At 39.2% G+C, this 24256-nt stretch overlaps 1 protein-coding gene across 2 annotated transcripts in view; it reads right to left on the minus strand.

Moving 5' to 3' along the window:
- Positions 1–303: 303 nt before the first annotated feature.
- Positions 304–24256, minus strand: part of anapc7 (anaphase promoting complex subunit 7) — a 41042-nt gene continuing 17089 nt past the window's right edge. For both annotated transcript variants that reach the window (XM_073065619.1, XM_073065620.1), the window contains exons 8-11: positions 15721–15917; positions 10837–11061; positions 4032–4182; positions 304–1472 (exon numbers count right to left, since the gene is read on the minus strand). In XM_073065619.1, coding sequence (XP_072921720.1) covers positions 1283–1472; positions 4032–4182; positions 10837–11061; positions 15721–15917 — 763 coding nt within the window. In that variant the 3' untranslated portion in view covers positions 304–1282. The remainder of the gene's footprint in view (positions 1473–4031; positions 4183–10836; positions 11062–15720; positions 15918–24256) is intronic.

Genomic DNA, 24256 nt, shown 5'->3' on the forward strand with positions numbered 1-24256 from the left:
TTCAAAATTAGTGACCGATTGATCTCTGGCAGGAGTACTTATTGAGTTTCTGGGTACAAGTGGGCATGAACAACAAGCTTCATGAATGTACCACTCAATATTCATCAGTCTACATTTAGGCAAATTAGCAGTCAACCAAAAAAGAGATCTCACGTCAAGTCGACAGACACGTGGAAATGCAAGTTCCTTGTTGTCAATGATGTACATCCAAAACAAATCACCCAATTCCAGGATACCAATTAAAAGTTACCTCTGGTGCCATTTAATTCACTTACAACTAAGAAAAAGTAGCTACTAACAAAAGGAGGACATCAATTTTTATTTAAAGAAAAAGACATGCATTTCATATACAATGATACTCACATCTACAGTGTATACACTGTATACATTTTAATCAGTACTGAAAAATTTCATTTTAACCCCATTCTTTACAAAATACACAATACAGTTATCAAAACAGTTATTGCAAGAACTAGCTGGTGAGACAGTACAGAGCATCACAGCTGTCAAAAGGATTTAATATAAACAATAAGTTATATGATCCACAATGCCTGGTGAAACTGGATACAGCAGTGTGCAAATTTAATTCTTGCATGAATTAAAAAGAGCGAGCCAGCACCAAAGATAAAAGCAAATCTGGGCCTTCATACAGTAAAAGTATAATTGGTAATGGGTCCAAGAATAGTTTAAACCCCTTTTTTTTAATGATGTGGCATTGGAGAGAAAATTATGCTTTCAATGGAAAGACTCAGGTCAGGGTAAAAATTAAGGTAGTTCACAGTGTAAGTGACTGAACAAATGCATGAAGTCTATCACTTTATATAATTTCCCATCAAGATTTATATATTTTAATGTTTCATTCCTTGGCTGTCCAGTTTTTATTTTAAAGCTTTCATGAAAATTAGCAAAGTATTTCAGCAGTCTGAGTTTAGCCTGGTTTTGCCTTACTCCAAAAATGTGTAGATTTCACAAAGTCTCACACTTAGTTCAATTTATAAGTAACATTACAAAGGTCACATCAGCCCACTCAAGTATCACTGCGCCAGTTAACGGGTTTGAATAAAACATCATGGAGAGCAAGTGTTTCTGTAAAACAAAACTAGGTACTCTTGTAATAGAAACACAACACGAGACAACAGATCCCTGACCATGTATTCCCTCTGTATTAGGATGCTATGATTATAATTTATTATAAAATCCAAGGTAGCTAGGTAACAGAAACATGGATTCCAAGCATGAAAGTTCATTTGAAGAGGCCCATGTGAAGTTTATCATGTTTTCCTTACTGCATGCCAAACCACTGTTCTTGGTCTGCCCACTGTGCAGTCTCACTGTCACTCCCTTCCAGATCCCCTTCTTCCCCACTCCCCTCCATGTCATCCACATCCTCCTCCTGAGCTGCTTCAGTCTGACTTTCTTCCTTCTCCATCTTCTGCATTCCTTCTAATGACTTCTGATCATTGGGATCCAGGCTGCAAAAGATAAAATGAGTTACTCCTGAAAATACAATGTTCTGGAAAAGGGAATATGATCTAATTGTACTCATTATGAAGTTAAGTCAAAACTTAAGAATTGGGTGGAAGATAGCTGTGTTTAATTAAAGTTCTAACATCCCATAGTCAAGAATAACAAAAACAAGAATAATGCAAAAAAAAAAGGTTATTAAAAGGTGATGTACAGAAGACATATAGGCTTATTTCTCATATACTGAGATACAGTGAAAAGCTATTTATCTTGCAATTTCATTGAGGTAGTAAAAAGAATGTAGAATATATTTTGTAGGTCGACAAGGAGCAAGGGCCACAACAAGGTGGATCGAGAGATCGAGTTCATCTTTGTGTGTGAGAAGTCCATTCAAGAATCTGATAACAACGGTGAGATGGAAGTTGTCCTCTTATCTGGCAGTACATGCTCTCAAGCTTTTGCACTTTCTGCCATCAGCAGAGGGGAGGAAAGAGATTGTTAATGAGCAGGTTACATTATGTAAACTAGTTAGATCTGGTTATAGTAAAACTCAAATGAAGCATTATTCTAGATAGAAAAGGGTAGTAAGAACAAAAGATTATTTTCACTTCCACAGAAGCTTTTTCCACACATACCCCTTTACTGTTCCTTTCAAAAAGTCTGTAAGACATAAGAGCAAAGTTAGGCCATTCAGCCCATTGAGTCTGCTCCACCACTCCATCATGGCCGATCCCCCTAACCACATACACCTGCCTTCGTGCCATATCCTTTGATGCCCTGACTGATCAGGAAATTATCAACCTGCTTTAATATACATACGGACTTGCCTCAACCGCAATCTCTGGCAGAGCATTCCACAGATTCATTACTCTTAAAAAAAATCCTCCTCATCTCTATTCTAAAAGGTAGCCCCTAAATAAAGGTGCCCTCTAGCTCTAGATACCACCACCATAGGAAACATCCTCTCCACATCTTAGTCTTTCAACATTCGCTAGGTTTCAATGAGATCCCCCCCACATTCTTCTAAATTCCAGTGAGTACAGGCCCAAAGTTGCCAAATGCTCCTCATATGTTAACCCCTTCATTCCCGGAATCATCCTCGTGAACCTCCTCTGGATTCTCTCCAATGACAACACATCCTTTGAGATATGGGGCCCAAACTGTCAACAATACTCCAAGTGCAGCCTGACTAATCTCTTATAAAGCCTCAGCATTATCTCCTTGTTTTTATATTCTATTCCTCTTGAAATAAATGCCAATATTGCATTTGCCTTCTTTACCACAGACTCAACCTGTAAATTAATCTTCTGGGACTCCCAAGCTCCTCTGCACCTCTGATGTTTGAAACTTGTCCCCATCTTTAGACCTTTGAGTTTGCCTTGCACTTTTTTCATTGTAATAGCACTGGCACTCACTCCTGCTCCCTGACACTCACAGACCTCTGGCACACTGGTGTCTTCCACAGTGAAAACTGATGCAAAGTACATATTGAATTCATCTGCCAATTCTTTGTCCCCCATTACTACCTCATCAGCATCACTTTCCAGTGGTCCAATATCAACTCTCAATTCCCTTTTACTCTTAATACAAGTGAAAAACTTTTAGGTATCCTGCTTTATATTATTGGTTAGTTTGCCCACATATTTCAACTTTTCTCTTCTTATAGCATTTTTAGTTGCCTTTTGTTGGATTTTAAAAGCTTCCAAATCATCCAACTTCCCACTCACTTTTGCTACCTTAAATGCCCTTTCCTTGACTTTTATGCAGTCCTTAGCTTTCCTTGTCAGCCATGGTTACCTACTCCTGCCATTTGAGAACAACTTCTTCAGTGGGATATATCTATCCTGCACCTTGTGAACTATTTCCAGAAACCTCAGCTCTGCTGTCATCCCCAAGACAATTCATGCCAATTTATAACTCAATTTAGGGTTCACATTAGAAAATTTACCATTGATTATCAACGACCTAGTCAGCATTACAGTCAAACCTGCCACTGTCCAAAACCTTGTTGGTAAACCCATCAACTATCATAGACCAAGTACTCTAATGAACCTTCCATCTTGTTGAAGTATGTAGCAGAGCCCTACAAGGAGGAGAACTTATTACAGGAAGACATTGTGAGGGACATCTTAAGCACTGTGACTTAAGAACCATATTAATCTTAGTGTTTAAAGACAAGCTGATTTCAAATTTTTTTTAATCCAAATTATGAGTAAAACCACTTTAATATATTTGATATATTTTATATTAAAGTACTTTTACTCAAGCTGAATAAATATTTTTTTCCAGATTGCATCATCTGAAGATATTTTGGACATGGATGTGAAACCTCTGTAGTTTAAAGCTTTGCCTTGCAAATCACCAAATGTTTCTTTTTCTACTTTTCCCAGATTTGCTCACTAGGCTCAAATATTACCAGACCTCTTTGGAAATAGCAGATGACAATAGATGTCAATTTAAACTTGTTTCAGAAACTAAGTTCATATGTGTTTAACTTCAGGTGCAAGTTCTGCAAACCAGTGAAGAGGCACGATGCAAGAGCAAATGAAACAGTCTCACTCATGTACCTTAATGCAATGCTGTACTGGTCCATTGCTTCCTGGTAGTCACTTACAGCTACAAGAAAATCTCCAAGCATCCGATGCAGAATACAAACACTCTGATTTGCCAATGCATTTCGCAGGAGAGCTATGCCTTCGTCATATTTCTGTTCACGGCCTAAAGTGTTGATAAGATTTGAATAGTAAACTGGTAAATCTTCAAATATTCAAAAAGCAAAATATAATTTATAGCAGATTCTTCAATTACCCGACAAGGGGTGAGCAAGTAACCAGCTCTAAGGCATGTGTAGCTTTCACACAGACTACAGTAGAGGCAGGGCTTCGTTCGCTCTACCTCTCCTTTCTCATCCATGCACTTTGCTTTTGCTCCAACCTCTCTCAGATGGATCAACTGAAATTAACAATCATCCAACTTATGCATTTAATGTCTTCTTCGGTGATTTGTTAGAAACTTAATTTTGTTCTTTGAAAAAAAAAATCAGAGCACTTAGTCTTTCACCTGTTATTCTAATGCAACGTTAAACACTACAGGTTGACCATTGACTTTCTGGCACCCTCAGTTCCTGAGCCTTGCTGGATTAATGTTTTTACTGGATTAAAAGAGGTCACACAACAATAATGGCAAAAATAGACTGTAGAAGCTTAAAAAGGATTATTAAACAAAAATTAAATGTAAATTTATTAATTACTGTGCTTACAAAGAATATTGCTTCTCGGTTATCCTTTTAAAGATTTCATCCAGGCAAAGTTGTTTCATGTGTTTTGATTTATCTCTGTGTAATTTTTCTTGCACAAATAAAAATTCATTAGCTCTTGTTCCGTCACAAAGGTACGTTTCTCTAACCCTTTGATTAAATCATCCAGCAGCTCAATTAACTTGTCAATAGTAAATCTTAGTTCCATCATCATCGCTGCCATCTTTATCACTTGCAGTGTTTTTAATCAGCATTCAGAACACAGTCTATAATTTCCCAGTCTGTAAGGTGATGCACAACAAGTGTTTCGTCGTCAACAAACATTCACTCACATAGCTTTTCTTCATCAAGACTACTTGGATCCTCTTCATCTCCCATTGCTAATGTTTTCCTAGGTGTGCATTGTCAGCATAATGTAGTTTCATCTGCACTACACACCTGCTCAGCACTGAGGTTTTCATCAGCTATGAGCTTCACAAATTCGTCCACGCACTTGGTAGCTCCTTCATGGTTTGTAGATTGTTTTTCTCCACACACTTTATGCATGGAAATTCCACAGCACTTCTTAAACCTTCGAAGCCATCCTTCACTACAGTCACACGCATGTTCTACTTTAAGTTCTTTATGGAACAACTTACCTTGGCTCATTATCATACTGCCCAACAAACTCCATCACTCTAACCATTCAATCATCACTCAATCATGCTCAGTGCTCTTACCAACTTTCATAGTTTTTCTAATGTTCATTTGATTTAGCAGATCACTGTTTGCATAGAACAGTGATTCTAACAAGCACTGTTTGGTGCTTTATATCATACACAGTTGACGAACCAATGTCATACAAGTCACACAACTTACGCACAGAGACACATTGGTCCAGTTTCTTTTGGTCAAATACACTGGTCCATGTTTATGTTTGACACCACCACTGGGACTTAGAAGTCACAGCTAGGGTAAAATTGACCTAAAATAAGCAAGAATAAGTACAAAATATTGGGACTACCACCACAAGTACACTCAGACCCTGCATAAGCGCTGATTCATTATAACACGGTTATTCAATTCTTTATTGAAATTTTTAGAATGATTTTTTTTGTCATTTTTAAACAACATTTAAAACTTCTCAAGAATGGCCACCATTACAGCTGAGTCACTCACAGCCAATCACATATTAATTCACACTTTACCATCCCTGTGTGTGCAAACATTCTTGCTCCCTTGCCAATTTATTTCATTATTTCCCCCCCATAGTGTCAGGAAAATGGCCTGCAACTTCCAGTAAGGGTAGTACATCTAAGGTGCCTAGGAAAAGCATTTGCACAGATGTGGAACTCCTTGGATTTCAGGCGGAATCAGTCATGCAAAACATCAGCGACTGGCCAATGAAGCGGGATTAGGAGATGTTAATGATGGTGATGTTGAAGAGTTACTGCATTCTCATGGTGAGAGCCTTAACAACTAAGAGCTTCGAGAATTGGCAGAGCAGCGCATCGTAGGCAAATCTGAGGACACAGATGGAGAAGTGGAAACACCAGCAAGAAACCTCACCACAAGATCCCTCAGCACTAGCGTCACTACGATCACACAAATCATGGATCAGTTCATTGATAATGACCCTGGCTGGGAGCGAAGCAATAAGGGAAAGAAACATGTTTGCAACATGATTTGCTGCTAACAAGAACTGCTTAATAAGCGGAAGCTTAAGAAAAGGCAGTCAAATCTCCATGCCTGCTTGAAGAAGCAGCCAAAATTAGAAGAGGACTCATAACCTGGTCCCTCCACTGCTACTGTGATAGGTTGGGCCTCCACGAATTACTGTGTACACATAAAATATCATATAGCGAAGGTTTGCATGTGCTACAGACAGTGCCACCTGGTGGCCTCCTAGCAAACTACATCTTGTAATTTCATCCGAATTAAAAGAGTCGTCTGGAAAATCAGTGGTCAACCAGAACCAGCGTTGGGTAATTATATCCAAACCCTTTCTGCAACAGATTTAGTATGAAAGCATTTGTGCTTTTGTTGGTCACATGGCTTAACATAAAACACGAGGAGTATAGTTGGTAAATTAAGTTTTATAAATGACAGTAATACAAAGTTAGTTTGGGCTGTTTTTATATTAGTATTTGTATATCTATTCAGCTATGCCCCAGAATACCTATTTCATTAAATAACAGAATTAAATGTTAAAGGATTAATGGGTCAAAGTACCCTAGACAAAATTTCCAGAAAAATGAACATTACATGCCAAGTTTTTCCTGCAATTTTCCAGGGGAAAAGTACAGAAATGCAGGTTACCTGCTAAACTGAGAAATATATAAATTATCAGATCTGTCAGGCACCATTTACAGTTGCAAGAAAAAGTTTGTGAACCCTTCGCAGTTACCTGGTTTTCTGCACTAATTACTCATAAAATGAGGTCTGATCTTCATCCACTTCACAATAATAGACAATCTTCTAAATAACACAAAAACAATTGTGCTTCTTCTTGTCAATACTGAGTACACCATTCAAACAATCACAGTCTAAGTTCAAAGAAGTATGTAAACCTCTAGGGTAATGCCTTCTACAAAAGCTATTTGGAGTCAGGCGTTCCAATCAATGAGATGAGATGGGAGGTTTGGGTTGTAGAAGTGCCCTGCCCTAGAGAAAAGACACACTAGTCTGGTTACTGACAGCCTGCTTTTCTCAAGAAAAATCTGTTTATGAGCATCATGCCTCAATCAAAACAACTTTCAAAAGATCTTAGAGCAGTAGAGGTGCATGAACTGAAAAGGCTACAAAAGCATTTCTAAAGACCCAAGTGTTCATCAGTCCACGGTAAGATAAATTCTCTATAAATGGAGGAAACTGTACTGTTGTTAGTCTTCCCAAGAGTGGGTATCCTGTAAAGATCATACCAAAAGCACAATGTAATATTGAAGGAGATGAGAAAGAACCCAAGGGTAACAGCAAAAGACATGCAGAAATCTCTAGAACTTGCTAAAGTCTTGAATGATGTTCATAGAACATAGAATAGTACAGCACATTACAGGCCCTTCGGCCCACAATGTTGTGCCAACGCTCAAACCCTGCCTCCCATATAACCCCCCCAGCTTAAATTCCTCCATATACCTGTCTAGTAGTCTCTTAAACTTCATGGAAGGACACTGCTCTCAAAAAAAAAATTGCTGCACATCTTGTTTGCAAAAGACCACCTGGATGTTCCACAGTTCTTCTGGGATAAATGTTCTGTGGACAGTTGAGACAAAAGCTGAACTTGGCAGGATGCACACTGCTATGTTTGGAGGAAAAACGGCACTGCACACCAACACCAAAACCTCATCCCAACTGTGAAGCATGGTGAAAAGAGTATCATGGTTTGGGGCTACTTTGCTGCCTACAGCCCGAACAGTTTGCAATTGTTGAGGGAACAACGAATTCAAAATTGTATCAAGACACTTTTACAGGAGAATGTCAGGTTAGCAGTTTGTCACCTGAAGCTTAATAGAAGTTGGATGATGCAACAATTCAATGATCCGAAAGACAAGTAAATCAACAACAGAATGGTTTAAAAAGAAGAACATCTGTGTTTTGGAATGACCATGTCACCGAGTTCAGACATTAACCCAATTGAGAGGCTGTGGCATGACCTGAAGGAGTTTTATATGGAGGAATGATCTAAAATTCTTCCTTCCGGTTGTGCAAGTCTGATCAGCAGCTACAGGAAACATTTGGAGGAGGTTATTGCTGCTAAAGGAGGTTCTACCAGTTATTAAATACAAGGGTTCCCAATGTTTTTTCAGCCTGGACTGTGAACGATCAATCAATATGTTCAGTAAAGACATGAAAAGTACAATTAGTTTAGGCAGATTATGTTTGTTTATTATTGTGACTTGGATGAAGATCAGAGCACATTTTATGAGTAATTAATGCTGGAAACCAAGTAATTGCAAAGAATTCAAACTTCTTCTTGCGACTGCATCAATAATTTTATCTGAAGACCACATTTGTTCTTGATTAAAACATACACGCACACACACAAAATGCTGGAAGAACTCAGTATGTTGCAAGTGCTGATGTTGCAAGTGAGACCCTTCATCAGTACCGTAAACAAAGGGGATGGGAACGAGGAGTTGTCGCTTGAGCTGGTGAATGATGGGTGAATTCAGGTGAAGGGTGAAAAAGGGGAATGATTTGAGAATCTAGGAGATAATAAGTGAAAGAGGCAAAGGGCTGAAGGAGGAATCTGATAGACGACAGTGGAATAAATGAAAGGTGGTGGGGAACAAGAGGGAAGAAGGTGTGCATGATGGGTCGGTCATAAGGGCAGGTGAGGCGAAAAAGAAGGGGGCAAAACAATGCACAAGGGAAAATGAAAGGAAGTGGGCTTAAAAACAGAACGGAGTGGTTACCAGAAGTTGAGAGCAATTGATGATAGAGACTACCAAGACAAATTAAGGTGTTGCTCCTCCAATTTGCATCTGACCTCAAAGTGGCTGCAGAAGAGGCATGTCACTGTGGGAATGGGAAGCGGAATTAAAATGGCTGGCCACTGGGAGATCTGGGCTGTTACAGCAGACAGAGCAAGGGTGCAAAAGAAAGCAAATCTCTCAATCTGGATTGGTGCATTGGACACTGGATTAAATAACTGACCCCAGAGGATTCACATGTGAAGTGCTACCACACCTAAAAGGACTGTTTAGGCTCTGTATGGTGGTGTGAGAGGTGATGTAGGGGCAGTTGGACACAGCATGGTTTCAGGAATAAGTATCTGGAAGGAATTTGGTGAGGAGGGACAAGAGTCATGGAGAGAGCGATCCCTGCAGAACATGAGAAAGAAAGGGGAAGACATGTCTAATGGTGGAATCCCATTGATGCTGGTGGAAGTTGTGGAAAATAATGTGTTGGATGTAGAGACTTGTTATACCAGGACGGAGTGGGGAAAATGGGTGAGGGAAGACATGTGGAAAATGGAGGACATGTGGGTGAGGGCTGCATTGCATGCATAAGAATGGCAACCCTGTTTTCTGGAAACAAATCTGATATCCTGGAATGAAAGAGGTATAGCAGTGATGAAAGAACTGGGAGAAGGGAATAGCATCTTTACAAGATGCAGGGTGGGAAGAGGAGCAGTCAAGATAACTGTGGGAATCAGTGTTTGTAAAAAAAAAGTCAGTAGATACCAAGCAAAAGGAAAGAGGTGTTGGAGATGAAGCAAGTTAATTTCGGGAGGTGGGGGAGGGGGAAGAGCAGAAGATGGTGGTGAAATTAATGACATTGATAAGCTCTGCATGCAAGCAGGAAGCAGCGACACTTTAGAAAGAATGTTAAGCAGTGTTGCAAGTTTAGATTTGGAACATTAATTGTTCCACATACCCAACAAAAAGACAGGCATAGCTGGGACCCTTGTGAGTGCCCATGACTATACTATGCCTTTGGTCTGTGAGTGGTGGGTCTCAGTTGGATTCACCCATCACGGGCTAGCTTGTGCTCCTAATCCTCCCCCACCTTTTTATTCTGTCTTTTCTTTCCAGCCCTGAGAAAGGATCTCCGCCCGAAACATTAATTGCTCATTTTCTTCCACAGATGTCGCCTGACCCGCTGAGTTCCTCCAACATTTTTGTGTGCTGCTCCAGATTTCCAGCCAGTACTTCTCCCTCATGTCCACAGCAACAAATTCAGAAAAGCTATTCATTTACACCAAGTGAGAGTTTGCTGTGTGAAATTTGATCACCTTATTTGCTCAAATAAGTAAAATCAGTACTCTTCAAATGCAACTTCTTGTCTTTAAAGCATGCTTGAAGACATGAAAGGTGTAATATAAATAACTTTTTTTCCATAACCAGCCCAAATCTGTATCTGCATTATTGATTTGCCAGCTGGTACGAACAATTCCTGAAAAAAAACATTTTCTCTGTGATGATTAAAAACTCAAGAATTCCCTAAAAACTATAAACTTCTTTTGGAATGGTAGGAATTGTAATGTTGAATTTAATCTCCAAGGTGTTTATAATGGAACACCTAAAAATACTTGTGCCCCATCTGGTGTTTAGCACATTCCACACCTGCCTATTCTTACATCGAAACACACACCCACACACAAAATTTAAAAAAAATAAGAAAATATAACTTACTCAGAAGTTCTGCTTTTTTGACCACTGCTTTCAGATAATCAGATTTCTGTGCCAGAGCTTTATCCAAAAGTGTTCTAGCTTTCTCCTGTGTCATCGGATCTTCCAAGCAGACAGTCGCAAAGAGTGTCAACGTCTGGGCATTTGGACCCAGTGTTTTGAATACATTATTTGCCATAACCATTGCTTCACGAATGCTGTTTGAAGCCAAATAGCATTCAACTAGTCCTAGAGATACAAAGAGCAAAATCATTTTTCTTTGCATAAAGTGCTTAAAAGTAAAATAGGCAGTTATAGATATTAGTCTAAGATCATGATGGAACAAAGTTAATACTTTGAAGACATAACTGCATATTGTGCTCTGAAAATATAAACAAAGGCTGGAAAATCTCAATAAATTAGGAAGCATCAACGGAGTGAGAGAGTTCATTTTCTGGGTCGATAACTTAAGAGAAACTGGAGATCAGGTTTGGGGTAAAGATGTTGAAAAAAGCAGATGTTTGTGAACAGATGGAAACCAGAAAGGCATGAGGAATAAAAATGGATAATGTTAAATAGTAACAAAGAATGAGTCTGCCTAAATGCCGATAGCAAAATTTATAAATGAAGTTGAGACATTAAACAAATCTCCCACCCAATCTCACTCTTCCTTTTTGTTTCCTCTTCTTCCCTCACCTTTCACCATATTTTGTAACCATATCTTTTTTCTGTTCTGTGTGAAGATATTCATCCAAAACATTAACAGTTCTCCACAGATGCTGCCTCATGAGTTGAGTTTAAGCACTGTTTTAACTTCATCCACAATATTTTACCTTTGGTTTTGAGGTTATACATTTAAAATAGGACAGTGTCCCCAATGAGACATTTAAAAAACTAGGACAATATTCACTGGAACACAGGACTCACAAAACTCTGAACTGAAAAGGAAAATACTACATTAGTGAAACCAATCACATCAACTCTGGATTAGAAGGTTAGAATGTATTTCACAAAAATTAGCAAAAACTTTGGACGAAAATATTTGAAAGCATGAAAATAACAAATTTTGTCTTAGGACTGCCAGCTCCAAGTCAGTATAACTGAAGTACATTAAAGAGTCTATTCAATGTTGCCATATTATAATAAAAAGCTTACTGGCAATTAGCCATTTACTAAATTGCTTTCCCCTCATGATACCTTTAAAAATATCTAGCTTTTTATTCAAAAATTAATTTGTTTAGAGAATTTTTATACAGCAGTTGACCTCCTGCAGCTAGCAGAAACTGAATAAAGTGTGGGATAAGCCGTCTCGTGCATCCTTCATCATATCCCTTTATAACCAAAGGCATTGTTATAAGTAATGAAACAATATATGGGATCTCAGAGTATACAAGACTTTGATAACCAATTCTTGGAACTATATCCAGGATCTGATTCCAGCAGACACTGAAGGAGATAGAAAAACTAGAGTTGAACATGACAGCATCTTTTCAAGGACATCCAGCCTACAGTTGTAAGGACTGATGGCATAGAATACTTTGTAGACAATGGATTGCTTTTTTTAGTAAACAAAAAGTGGCGTTCAAGTCTGGCAATAAAGTAAAATACAAGAGATCCAGGTATAAGCTCCGGAAACCCATCTCACTGTTGAAGTGGCAATTCCAGACCAAACTTAAATCACTGAAGGATGCTCAACAGCTGTGGCAGGGCTATCACCTCCTACATAGGTGACTAGGTTTTGGTCCCAGTTGAGTTCAATGTCTCTTATGCTCACTTTAGAAGCACCTTCATGAACTCCTATAAGCCCCTGACAGCCTTGTGATGTTAGTCTCGAGGCCGAAGTGATAGCATCCTTCAGGAGGGTGAACCCACAGAAAGCATCCAGCCCAGACAGGGTACTTGGCCGAGTACTAAAGACCTGTGCTGATCAATTGGCTGGGCTGTTCACTGACATGCTTGCTTCTGAAGTCTGAGGTACCCACCTGCTTCAAGCAGCTACAATTATACCAGTGCCTAAGAATGTGGTAATCTGCTTCAATGACTATTGCCCAGAAGCACTTACATCCACTGTGATAAAGTACTTTGAGGGGTTGGTGATGAAGCACATCAACTCCTAACTGAGAAGAGAAATGGATCCATTCCAATTTGTGTACCATCACAACAGGTCAACAGCAGATGCAATTTCATAGGCTTTTCACTCAACCCTGGAGCATCTGAAGAGTGAGAATACATGCATCAGGATGCACCTTGTAGACTACTGCTTGGCATTTAATACTATCACCCCATCAAAACTAATCATTAGGCTCTAAGCCCTAAGCCTCAATATCTCCTTGTGCAACTGGATCTTTGATTTCTTCACCTGCTGATGCCAGTCAGTTCAGATTGGCAACAACATCTCCTCCAATCACCACCAGCATAGGTGCACCATAAGGGTGTGTGCTTATTTCTCTACTCTACTCGCTTTATACTTATGACTGCGAGGCTACGCACAGCTCCAATGCTATATTTAAGTTCACTGACGACACCACTGTCATTGGCCGAATCAAAAGTGGTGACCAATCAGCATATAAGAGGGAGATTGAAAATCTGGTGCCGCAACAACCTCTCACTCAATGCCAGTAAGACCAAGGAACTGATTCCACTACAGGAGGTGGAAACTGGAGATCCATAAGCTAGTCCTCAAAGGGGGTTCAGAGTGAAGATGAAGAGGGTCAACAATTTTAAATTCTTTGGTGTTATCATTTCAGAGGACCAGTCCTGGGGTCAGCTTGCAAATGTCATTATAAAGAAAGCACAGCAGCATCTCGACTTTCTTAGAAGTTTGCAAAGATTTGGTGTGACATCTAAAACATTGACAAACTTCTATAGATGTGTAGTGGAGAATACTGTATATTGATTGATTGCATCACAGCCTGGTATGGAAACACCATTGCCCCTGAATGGAAATGCCTACAAACAGCTCAATCTATCACAGGTAAAGCCTTCCCAAACACTGAGCACATCTACATGCAGCACTGATGCAGGAAAGCAGCATCCACTCTCAAGGATCTCCACCATGCTCTCTTCTCGTTGCTACCATCAGGAAGGTCATATAGGAGCCTCAGGACCCACACCACCAAGTTCAGGAACAGTTATTACCCTTAACCACCAGGCTCTTGAACTAGTGGGGATAACTTCACTCAACTTCACCTACCCCAACACTGAACTATTTCCACAACCTATGGATTCATCTCATGTTCTCAATATTTTTGTTATTTTATTTGTTTCTGTTCATTTGTAGTTTACTGTGAATGCCTGCAAGTAAATGAATCTCAGGGTCAAATATGGTGACATACACAAGACATAGAAACTGAATTAGGCCATTCAATCCATTGATTCTGCCCCACTTTTTCATCATGGCTGATCCATTTTCCCTCACAATAACATTCTCCTGCCTTCTTCCCATAATCTTTCATACCCAAAGTACATACATGTACTTTGTTAATAAAGTTACTTTGAACTTTAATATGTTGTGTAGTTTGTTTGTGGCAGCAGTATAGTGCAGAACATTTTTTTTTAAATTACAAAATTACAATAAAAAATTTAAAGATAGTGTAAAACAGGAATAGTGAGGGATGTTCATGAGTTCATGTACCGTTCAGAAATATAACGGCAGACAGGGAAGAAGGCGTTTCTAAAATGTTGAGTGTGTGTCTTCAGGCTCCTGTACCTCCTCCCTGCTAGTGGTAATGAGAAGATGGCATGTCCTGGCTGGCGAGGGTCCTCAATGATGGATGCTTCCTTTTTGAAGCACTGCCTTTTGAAGATGTGCTCAATGGTGGGGAAGAGTTACACCTGCAATGCAGCTGGCTAAAAGCTATCCTCATGAAGACTGGGGTCAAGAAAGGTAGTATCATTCCTCACCACTTCACCTTGTTTCCAAGAAGTCCTCTTTTGGATTGGAATTATCTACAAGATAGCCAAGAACTGTACAGTATATCATCTGTACCCCAAAAACAAGAAAATGTCATTGTCAATAATCAATGTCTATACACAGACAATACTTGGAAGGAGACCGCCACCAAAATGCTTTATGTTTAACATCTTCCACATACATTGCCTAGTCCATTACTATTCAAGGTTCATGACAAGACACAGCTCACTTTGGATCACATCTCATCTCTTGCAAGCTAAAGCAAACATCCATCACTACCTCCAGTGTAAAGCACAGGCTCTGGGAATCTCAGGGAAAAATGCAAATCTGACATTAGCCTCTTTGGGGTTCTAGTAGATTTCACACCATGAACAAATTACAGGGGGCACTTTGAAAATCTGCAGTACCACCACCTCTGCAAAATCCTTCTAAATCAACTTGCACAATGTGCAAATCACTCTCAGTTTCCCTCACATGTCAATATCCCCAGCCTTAAGGCTCTGGTCAGTTCCAATGGGAAAGCCACATGTGTCCATCCAAAAACACTACTTAGAGCGCTGTGATGGCTAGGAATCTAGGACTGAGAAAATTTTTCAAGAACATCCTGAGAGTATTCTTGAACTAACTAACTAACACCAACTAATGGAAATTCCTGGCCCAATACCATTCAAACTTCTAATGAAGACAAATGTTTGTTAACAAACTTAAGATAGCTTGCTAATGAAGAATGTTTACATACTATTTTAAAAAAACACGATACAACTACACAAGAATTAGATGGCCACTGCACTGTTTTTTGACTGATTAAGTCCACTTCAATTCCAAACCAACTGAAATGTTGCAACTTCAAATGACATAAAAGCTAACAGATCAACATAATTCTGAGGAACTGTACTTCTCACAATTTACATGTGATTTAAAAAATAACAATTTTCTGGGGCAGAATTTAAAATATTCATCATACAGATACAAGAATAGGTTAAGAAACACCTTACCTTCATAGCAATCCATTCTGCAAGGAGAGAGACGCATAGCTTCTCTAAAGTGTATAATAGCTTCCTGGATTCTGCCCAACGCTCGCAAAGCAGCACCTTTTAATAGTAAAGCTTGTACGCTGTTGCTATTTAGTTGAATGGCTTTTGCTCCCAGATAAAGTGCACGTGAATATCGTTTGCTGTACAAACACTGATAACTGCAGAGACAATAAAGACATAGAAAGATGAGAAGTAACATTTCCATCAGTGATTTATGGTACTGTTTTCATATTTAAAGTAAGATGATGTTTTCTGCCAGTCACTTCATGGTTGCTTGACTATGCAATTTAGGAACAGAGTAGGCCATCATTGGTCACAGCGTCAAAATGGATAACTTCACATTTCCTATATTGTAACTCATTTTGTCCACTCACTAAAATTTGTAGCCTTCTTGTATCCTTTTTACAAGTTATTTTTCAATTTTCCTTTTGGTGATGATAAAAAAAAACCCTAATCCTTTAGTACCTTCATCTAAATCATTTACATAAACACTATCAAGTTGAGGCTACATTACAGTGCCTAAAAATAGTATTCACCACCCCCTCCCCAGTGCTCACCAACTCACATTTAATTGTTTTACCACATTGAATCACAGTGGATTTAATTATTTTTTTTGACACTGAAAAAAATTCTTTTGTGTCAAAGTGAAAACTGATCTCTACAAAGTGATCTAAATTAATTACAAATATAAAACACAAAATAATTGATTGCACAAGTATTCAACTCCCTTTAGTATGACACAGCAAATCATCACTGGTGCAGCCAATTGGGTTTAGAAGTCACATAATTAGTTAAATGGAGATTACTGTCTACAGTCGAGGTGTTTCAACTGATTGTAGTAAAAATACCTGTATCTGGAAGGTCCGACTGCTGGTGAGTCAGTATCCTGGCAAAAACTACACCATGAAGACAAAAGAACACTCCAAGCAATGCCATAAAAAGATAATTGAAAAGCACAAGTCAGGAGATGGATACAAGAATATTTCCAAGTCACTGAATATCCCTTGGAGCACAGTTAAGTCAATCATCAAGAAATGGAAAGAATATGGCACAGCTGTAAATCTGCTTAGAGCAGGCAGTCCTCAAAAACTGAGTGACCATGCAAGACGAGGACTAGTGAGGGAGGCCACCAAGAGACCCATGACAACCCTGGAGGAGTTACAAGCTCCTGTGGCTGAGATGGGAAACTGCATAAAACAACTGTTGCCCGGGTGTTTCACCAGTTGCAGCTAGGTGGGAGAGTGACAAAAAGAAAGCCACTGGTGGGAAAAAAACATGAAATCTCAGCTAGAGTTCACCAAAAGCATGTGAGAAACTCTGAAGTCTGCTGGAAGGTGGTTCTATGGTCTGATAAAACCAAAATTGAGCTTTTGGACCGGACTAAATGCTATGCATATCAGAAACACACCATCCCTACCGTGAAGCATGATAGTTGCCATATCATTTTGTGGGGATGCTCCGGTGCAGCAAGCCCTGGAAGGCTTGTGAAGGTAGAGGGTAAAATTAATGCAGCAAAATACAGGGAAATCTTGGAGGAAAACTTGATGCAGTCTGCAAGAGAACTGTGACTTGGTAGATTTATTTCCCAGGAAAACAATGACCCCATGCATAAAGCCATAGCTAAATAGGAATGGCTTAAAAACAACAAAGTTAACGTCCTGGAGTGGCCAAGCAAGTTAGAGTTCAGACCTCAATCCAATTGAGATTTTGGGGCTGGACTTGAAAAGGGCTGTTCATTCATGTTCCCCAAGAAATCTGACAAAGCTTGAGCAGTCTTATAAAAGAAGAATGGGGGAAAAAATTGCAGTGTCCAGATATGCAAAGCTGACCTATCCACACGCTGAAGGCTGTAATTGCTGCCAAAGATGCATCTACTAAACACTGACTTAAAGAGGGTGAGTAATTATGCAATTAATGTGTTTAATAATTGTGATAAATTTAGACCAATTTGTTTTCACTTTTACACGAGAGTCTTTTCTGTTGATCAGTGTAAAATAAACAAATTAAATCCACTGTGATTCAATGTTGTAAAACAATAAAACATGAAAACATCCTTGGGGGTGTATACTTTTTATGCACTGTAACTAATTCCTGTGCCACACCAGTGGGCAAATCTTGCCAGCTAGTTTTAACACTCATCGAGGCATAGTCACCATCAGATAATTAATCCTCTATCCACATCAATGAGCCATAAACTTTTCTGTTGTAACCTATTTACTTGTCTTTCTCACACTTTACAAAATCATATTGCAGCAGAGAAACCAGTATGAGAAGACAGATCATAGCCATCTGTCATGGCTGACCTACCAAAGGTAGCAGAAGTGATGTGTAATAGCTCTCTAAATGATTAAGGATATATACAATTGGTGCACACTTTTAGATAATGATGCAACTGATAGTCCCAACTTCCTTTGTGCACATTGTACAAGTTAGTTATATACTGCAGCATGTAATCATCATCACATACCTTATGATGTGAGCTTTGACTATGATTGTTTTTAGCAATTTTTTTGACGTAAGTGGTTTGCCATTGCCTTCTTCTATGCAGTGTCTTTACGAGATGGGCGACCACCAGACATTATCAATATTCTTCACAGATTGACTGCCTAGCATCATTGGTCATATAACCACGACTTGCGATATGCACCAGCTGCTCATGTGACCATCCACCACCTGCTCCTATGGCTTCACGTGACTCTAAAGGGGTGGGTGGGGCACTACACTTTGCCAAATGGTGACCTGCAACCCAGCAGAAGGCTTTGATAGAGATGTATCTCCACCCCACCACCCAAACTGTGTAATACAGGTCTTGAAACTTTCCTGGTTTTCAGAAGAATACTTCAGGTATTCAGAGTTGTTAAGATAATATCACTTGGTCTACAGATGGAATGTGGACTGGTCCAACCACTACCCACCAGCATAATTATATTCAGCCTTTCAGGAATCCCCAAAGTTCAGTTAAAACATGAACATGGATTAAAATAATACATCGCATTATTTCAGGATCCCCAGAATGCTTTAAAACAAATTAAGTGGTTTAAAAGTCAAAGTAGGAAATTGGAAGTAAATGAAGGCGGTTAAGCCACTGTTCTAATATGCAAATATTTGAAGCTTTGATTTGGATATCCAGATCTCACTATGGCTGCTGGGGAGTTTAAATTCAAGCAATTATGGAATGATAAACTAATATTAGTAATATTGACCTTGAAATTGCCATGTTATCATAAAAACTATTGATTAATGCTAATGTTAATTTAAGGAAAAAACATATCTTTTGAGTCAGCACTATTGGTATCAAAAATTCTGTGGTGAGGACTGAGAAGAATTAAGAAAATTTTAAGAAGTTGTAACTTGCTTATACCTTCTTCTCCACAAGACATAAAACTCTCTCTCGGATATATTACATTCTTATATCCTCCGTTTTGCTGCCTTTGGTACACTCAATAGAATTTTTGCCCAGACATCTATCTGATCACAACCTAGTCACATCTACTTTTAATTATGGCAAAATTAAAAATAAGGCTACTAGGTGGAGGTTTAACTCCACGCTTCTAAAAAAAAGCAATGAATTTCTCACACAACTGAGAACAAAACTGACGGAATTTATAAATTTAAATAAAAATAGTGTCTCAGATGTGACAGTGATTTGGGCCTCCATAAAGGATTTCTTACGAAATAACGCAATATTGTTCAGTTCCCAACTACATAAAAGCCGGCTTCAAAAGATTTCCACCCTAGAAGAACAATGTAAGGTTTTGGAGAATGATCTCAAAAGGCGATACACCATAGCGAGAAAACGAGCTCAAAACAAAACAAGCAGAATTAAATGATTTATTAAGAAGCAGGGCAGAATATATGATCCATATAACCAAACTTAAGTATTACACAGAAGGCAGCAGATAGAGCCATCTTTTGGCACTAATGCTCACACAACAAGAAGCTAAAAGGTCTATACAGTACCAGCGATTAGATGTGCTAAATGTGTAGTATCTTCAACAGAGAAAATAAATGTGGCATTCAAGAATTACTTTAAAGAACTGTATATAAGTGGCTCAGTTCCTTCTGAGAATGACTTCAGAGATTTTTTTTAAAGTGGATTAGACCTCCCTACATTGTCATTAGAGGACACCAAAACTCTAGACTCCATTACACTGGATGAACTACTTAAAGCAGTCAAAGCTACAAATAAGGGCTGTACACCAGGTATAGATGGCATATCTGTGGAACTTTACCTAGCACTTTGGGATATTCTTGAACCAGTATGGTTAGAAACATTATACTATTGGAAATGGCGCTTTCCATAAAGATCTAAACACAGCCCTGATCAGTTATACCTAAGCTCGGTAAGGACCCCTTGGAGTGTGCCAATTACCATCCAATCTCTTTGATAAATGCTGACCTCAAGGTATTTTCCGAGGTCTTAGCCAGTAGACTTGAGACAGTAGTTGGGAAAATAATTAGCCCAGATCAATCAGTCTTTATCAGGGAACATCTCGCATCTGATAATACTCACCGGCTCTTACACATACTGAGTGCAACGCATAAAATCCTGCCTGCCTGTGGCCTGCTATTTCTAGATGCTGAAAAAGCATTCAATCACCTTAAATGGCCATATCTTTGGAGAGTTCTAAAAGAATTTAAGTTCTGCAATAAATTTATCAATATGATTCAAACACCGTCTGCTAATCCTTCAGCCCGGGTATGTGTGGGAGGAGGTTTCTCAGAGTTATTTGACATAGGACGGTGCACACGACAAGGGGACCCTCTAATTTTTACTATATCTATTGAACCGCTTGCATACTCAATTAGAAACTCTCCTCAGATCTCCACTATTACAATAGGTACAACATCACATTCGATATCACTTTACGTGGACGACACGCTAGTTCAGACAACCCAATAGGCGGATTGCGGGCCAGGTCCGGACCGTGAGAACCAAATGTCTGGACCGCGCCAACCCATTGGCATTTACGTGAATGCACCTGTCATAACATGTAAATAAAGCGCACGGTGCTCTAATTTATTTTAACCTCATCCCACACCGTACACTTGACCTACGCCCCTGTAGAGCATGTGACCTACTGCGCGCTCTCTACGGTCCGACTAGACAGCTACCCGCCTGTCATCTAAGCGAATTGTTACCAGTAGTAAATCATGGACCTTAAACCAAGAACAACATGGCCTGCGTGAAAAAGCGCAAAGTCGACCAGGAAAACCGCCAGTTCAAATCTGACTGGATTTATCAGTTTTGTTTTATTTTACCAGCGCGATGAGCTTGTGTCATTTTTATCCAGCCTGCAGAGCCAAAAAGCCCAAGGATTTAAGAGTTTTTAAAGTGACAAGGTGATGGCACATGTTCTTTTTCTTGTGTGACATCATGTCTCATCTAAATCAACTTAATCTGCAATTACAAGGCAACAACCACACTGTTGTGGACATGTACGAGGCAACTGAAGCTTTCTGGTCAAAGCAGAACCTTTTGGAGAAAGGAGAAAGTTGGACTTTCCACGTCTGCAGGAGCATTGCGAGAAGAATAAAATGCAGGAAGGATCCAGTGATGAAGGATTTCATGATGAGCCTGGCAGAAAACTTCAGGGAACGATTTGAAGCTCCCCTAAGCTCTCAGGTGACATCCTCCTCTTCCTGAGACAGCCATTGTCTGTTTCGGCTGACGGCCAGTGGACTGCAGAGGCCAAAAGGCTGGTGCCTTTCACAGATGAGGCAACTCTTCAGATGGAGGTCTTGGAAATGGGAACATCTAATTTGCTCAAAGCATAACACAAGGACGTTGGGGTGAGTGGCTTTTGGATCAACATGGTTCCCCAAGCTCAATTCAAAAACACGAGAGCTATTGCAATGCTCCTATTCACACTGTTCCCCTCCACGTACATATGTGAGTCTTCATTTTCTTCAATAACTCCATCAAGAACCAGGACAGAAACAGACTCCAATACACATCTTGGCCAGTGCCTCAGGATTGCCACAACAGAATACAGGCCTGACATCAGAAGGATTGCCTCATCCCATCGCTGTCACTTCTCTCACTGATTGGTGAATCTATTTATTTTTGTCCATTTGTCAATCTTACTGTGGTATAATAATATTACAACAGTAACACTAATAATTTATTTTATAGCTACACTTCATACTTTAAATGCTACATAGCTTAATTAAAAAGAACAAATAGATTAAATGAGAGAACAAAAACAGTGGAAAAGGCAGTACTACTAAAACTCTTTGTGTGGAAGGGAAGTGGTGAAGACTACCATGTCTGTGTGTGTCTCTGTGTCAAGTCCCAGATGAGTTCTCAATGTGACAGCTGACAGTTGTGATAGGTAGAGTCATAATTAAATGGTTGGTTTTGGACTTATTTTGTTTCAAGAGTGTATTTTTTTTTTTCTCTTTTGTGACCCACAACACAGGCTTTGAGAATCCCAGGCCTAAATTATTACTACTACCACTACTACTACTACTATTAATAATAATAATAATAATAATGGTAATAGCAGCAACAACATCTGCCCATAAAACAACTTACTGGCGCAATGGGAAAAAACCCTGGACGTTTTGGCCCTTGGCTTGGCATGCTTGACATAATTTGGCCTTTGTGGAAAACTAATTGGGGAACCCTGCACTAGTTTATATCAAATGTTCAACAAATTCTTCCCTATGTTTTAAAAAGACTGGAGCTATTTGGATTTCTTTCAGGATACAAAGTTAATTTGTCAGAATCAGCACTGATGCTGATAAATACAGATAAAAGTAAGGTGTCTCTCCCTCCCCAGATTAAGGTTACAAAAGGGGTCCTCTACTTGGGTATTAAAGTTAATACTTGCCTATCGTTTGTGGCTAAAACAAATTACTCTTTCATTTTGAAAAAAAAAAAATATTAATAGATGGAGACACCTGCCAGCATCAGTCCCAGTCCGTATATCGGTCATTAAAATGAACATCTTACCCCGCATTAATTTTATCATCTCAATGATCCCACTTGCGCCTCCAGCAAGATATTGGCAAAAACTGGACTCCTTACTATGATGCTATGTTTGGAACGGTAAACAACGCAATATAAAGCGGTCAGCTCCACAATTCAGAAAGTTGGATGGGGGATTGGCATGTCCAAATTTCAAATTGTATCACTGGACATTTGTATTAAAAAGTTTTAGCTATTGGGTGGAAGACGAGAAGGTTTCGTCATGGAAAAATATAGAACAAGAGCGAGCTAATATCACCAATAAGGTTGAAGGACTTTCTCCTTACAGGTATGTCTACGAAAAAATGTGATTTATATTACGGTCAATTTTAACCCATCTGCCTCAAGTGTTTAGAGCAGCAGAAAAACTCCTAAAATTTAAAAGCGTATGGTGCAAATCTTCTCCATTATGGAACAATAATCATTTTCTATCTGGTGGGGGGGGGGGGGGGAACCATTCACTAACAGAACTTGGGAGGATAAAGGTATTATTAATCTTCAAGATATTAATGGGGCAAGTACTATCCTTAGCTTTCAAGAACTGGTATCTTGATATAATATTGATAAACACTCTCTTCTCTTCTATTTTAAAGTAAGATCAGCTTGTAAAGCCTGCGGGGTTCCCTGAGGGTCAGATTTAAAGGACCATCCCATTTTAATTTGGATACAGAGTGCTCCAGGATAAATAGTGTCATATATCTATGATAAATTAAACTCCCAGAAATATTTGCCCACATCAAGAATGAAAGCCTGGGATAGGGACATATCTGAATTGGGACAAGATTTAGACTGGGATGCGATTTGGGATAATGCCGCCAGTGCTTCGAGAAACCCAAATCATCGGTATAAACACTTGAAATTTTGTCACAGAGGATATCTAACACCCAGAATTAGACATCAGATGGGACTGGTTCCTGACCGATATTGCTCATTTTGCCCCACAGAACCATGGCTCTTTTAAACATGTTGTATGGGAATGTCCAGGGGTTTCTGGTTTGTGGGGGAAGGTTATCAGTACTCTTACAGAACTAAAGGGAGTACAATTACCAATGGACCCCTCAGTACATCTTCTAAATGATGACTCCCATCTTTCCCTTACGGAAAAAACACGCAAAATCTGGCTGGCAGGCCTGACTGCTGCTAAGAAGATTGTAGTCCAGCGTTGGAAACCTCCTCATGATATTTCAAGTACTCACTGGCTTCAGAGCTTTTTGGACATTTCTTACCTGGAACATCATCAGCAAGAGTAAATGATGCATGACCAACCACAATCTTAATGTGGACAAATCTGATATCTAACTTAAAAGATATTCTGTTACAATAGACAGACAGACATACTTTATTGATCCTGAGGGAAATTGGGTTTTGTTACAGCTGCGCCAACCAAGAATAGTGTAGAAATATAGCAATATAAAACCATAAATAATTAAATAATAATAAGTTAATCACACCAAGTGAAAATAAGTCCAGGACCAGCCTATTGGCTCAGGGTGTCTGACACTCCGAGGGAGGAGTTGTAAAGTT

This window comes from Hemitrygon akajei, chromosome 14, assembly GCF_048418815.1.
Source record: "Hemitrygon akajei chromosome 14, sHemAka1.3, whole genome shotgun sequence".
Classification (NCBI taxonomy): domain Eukaryota; kingdom Metazoa; phylum Chordata; class Chondrichthyes; order Myliobatiformes; family Dasyatidae; genus Hemitrygon; species Hemitrygon akajei.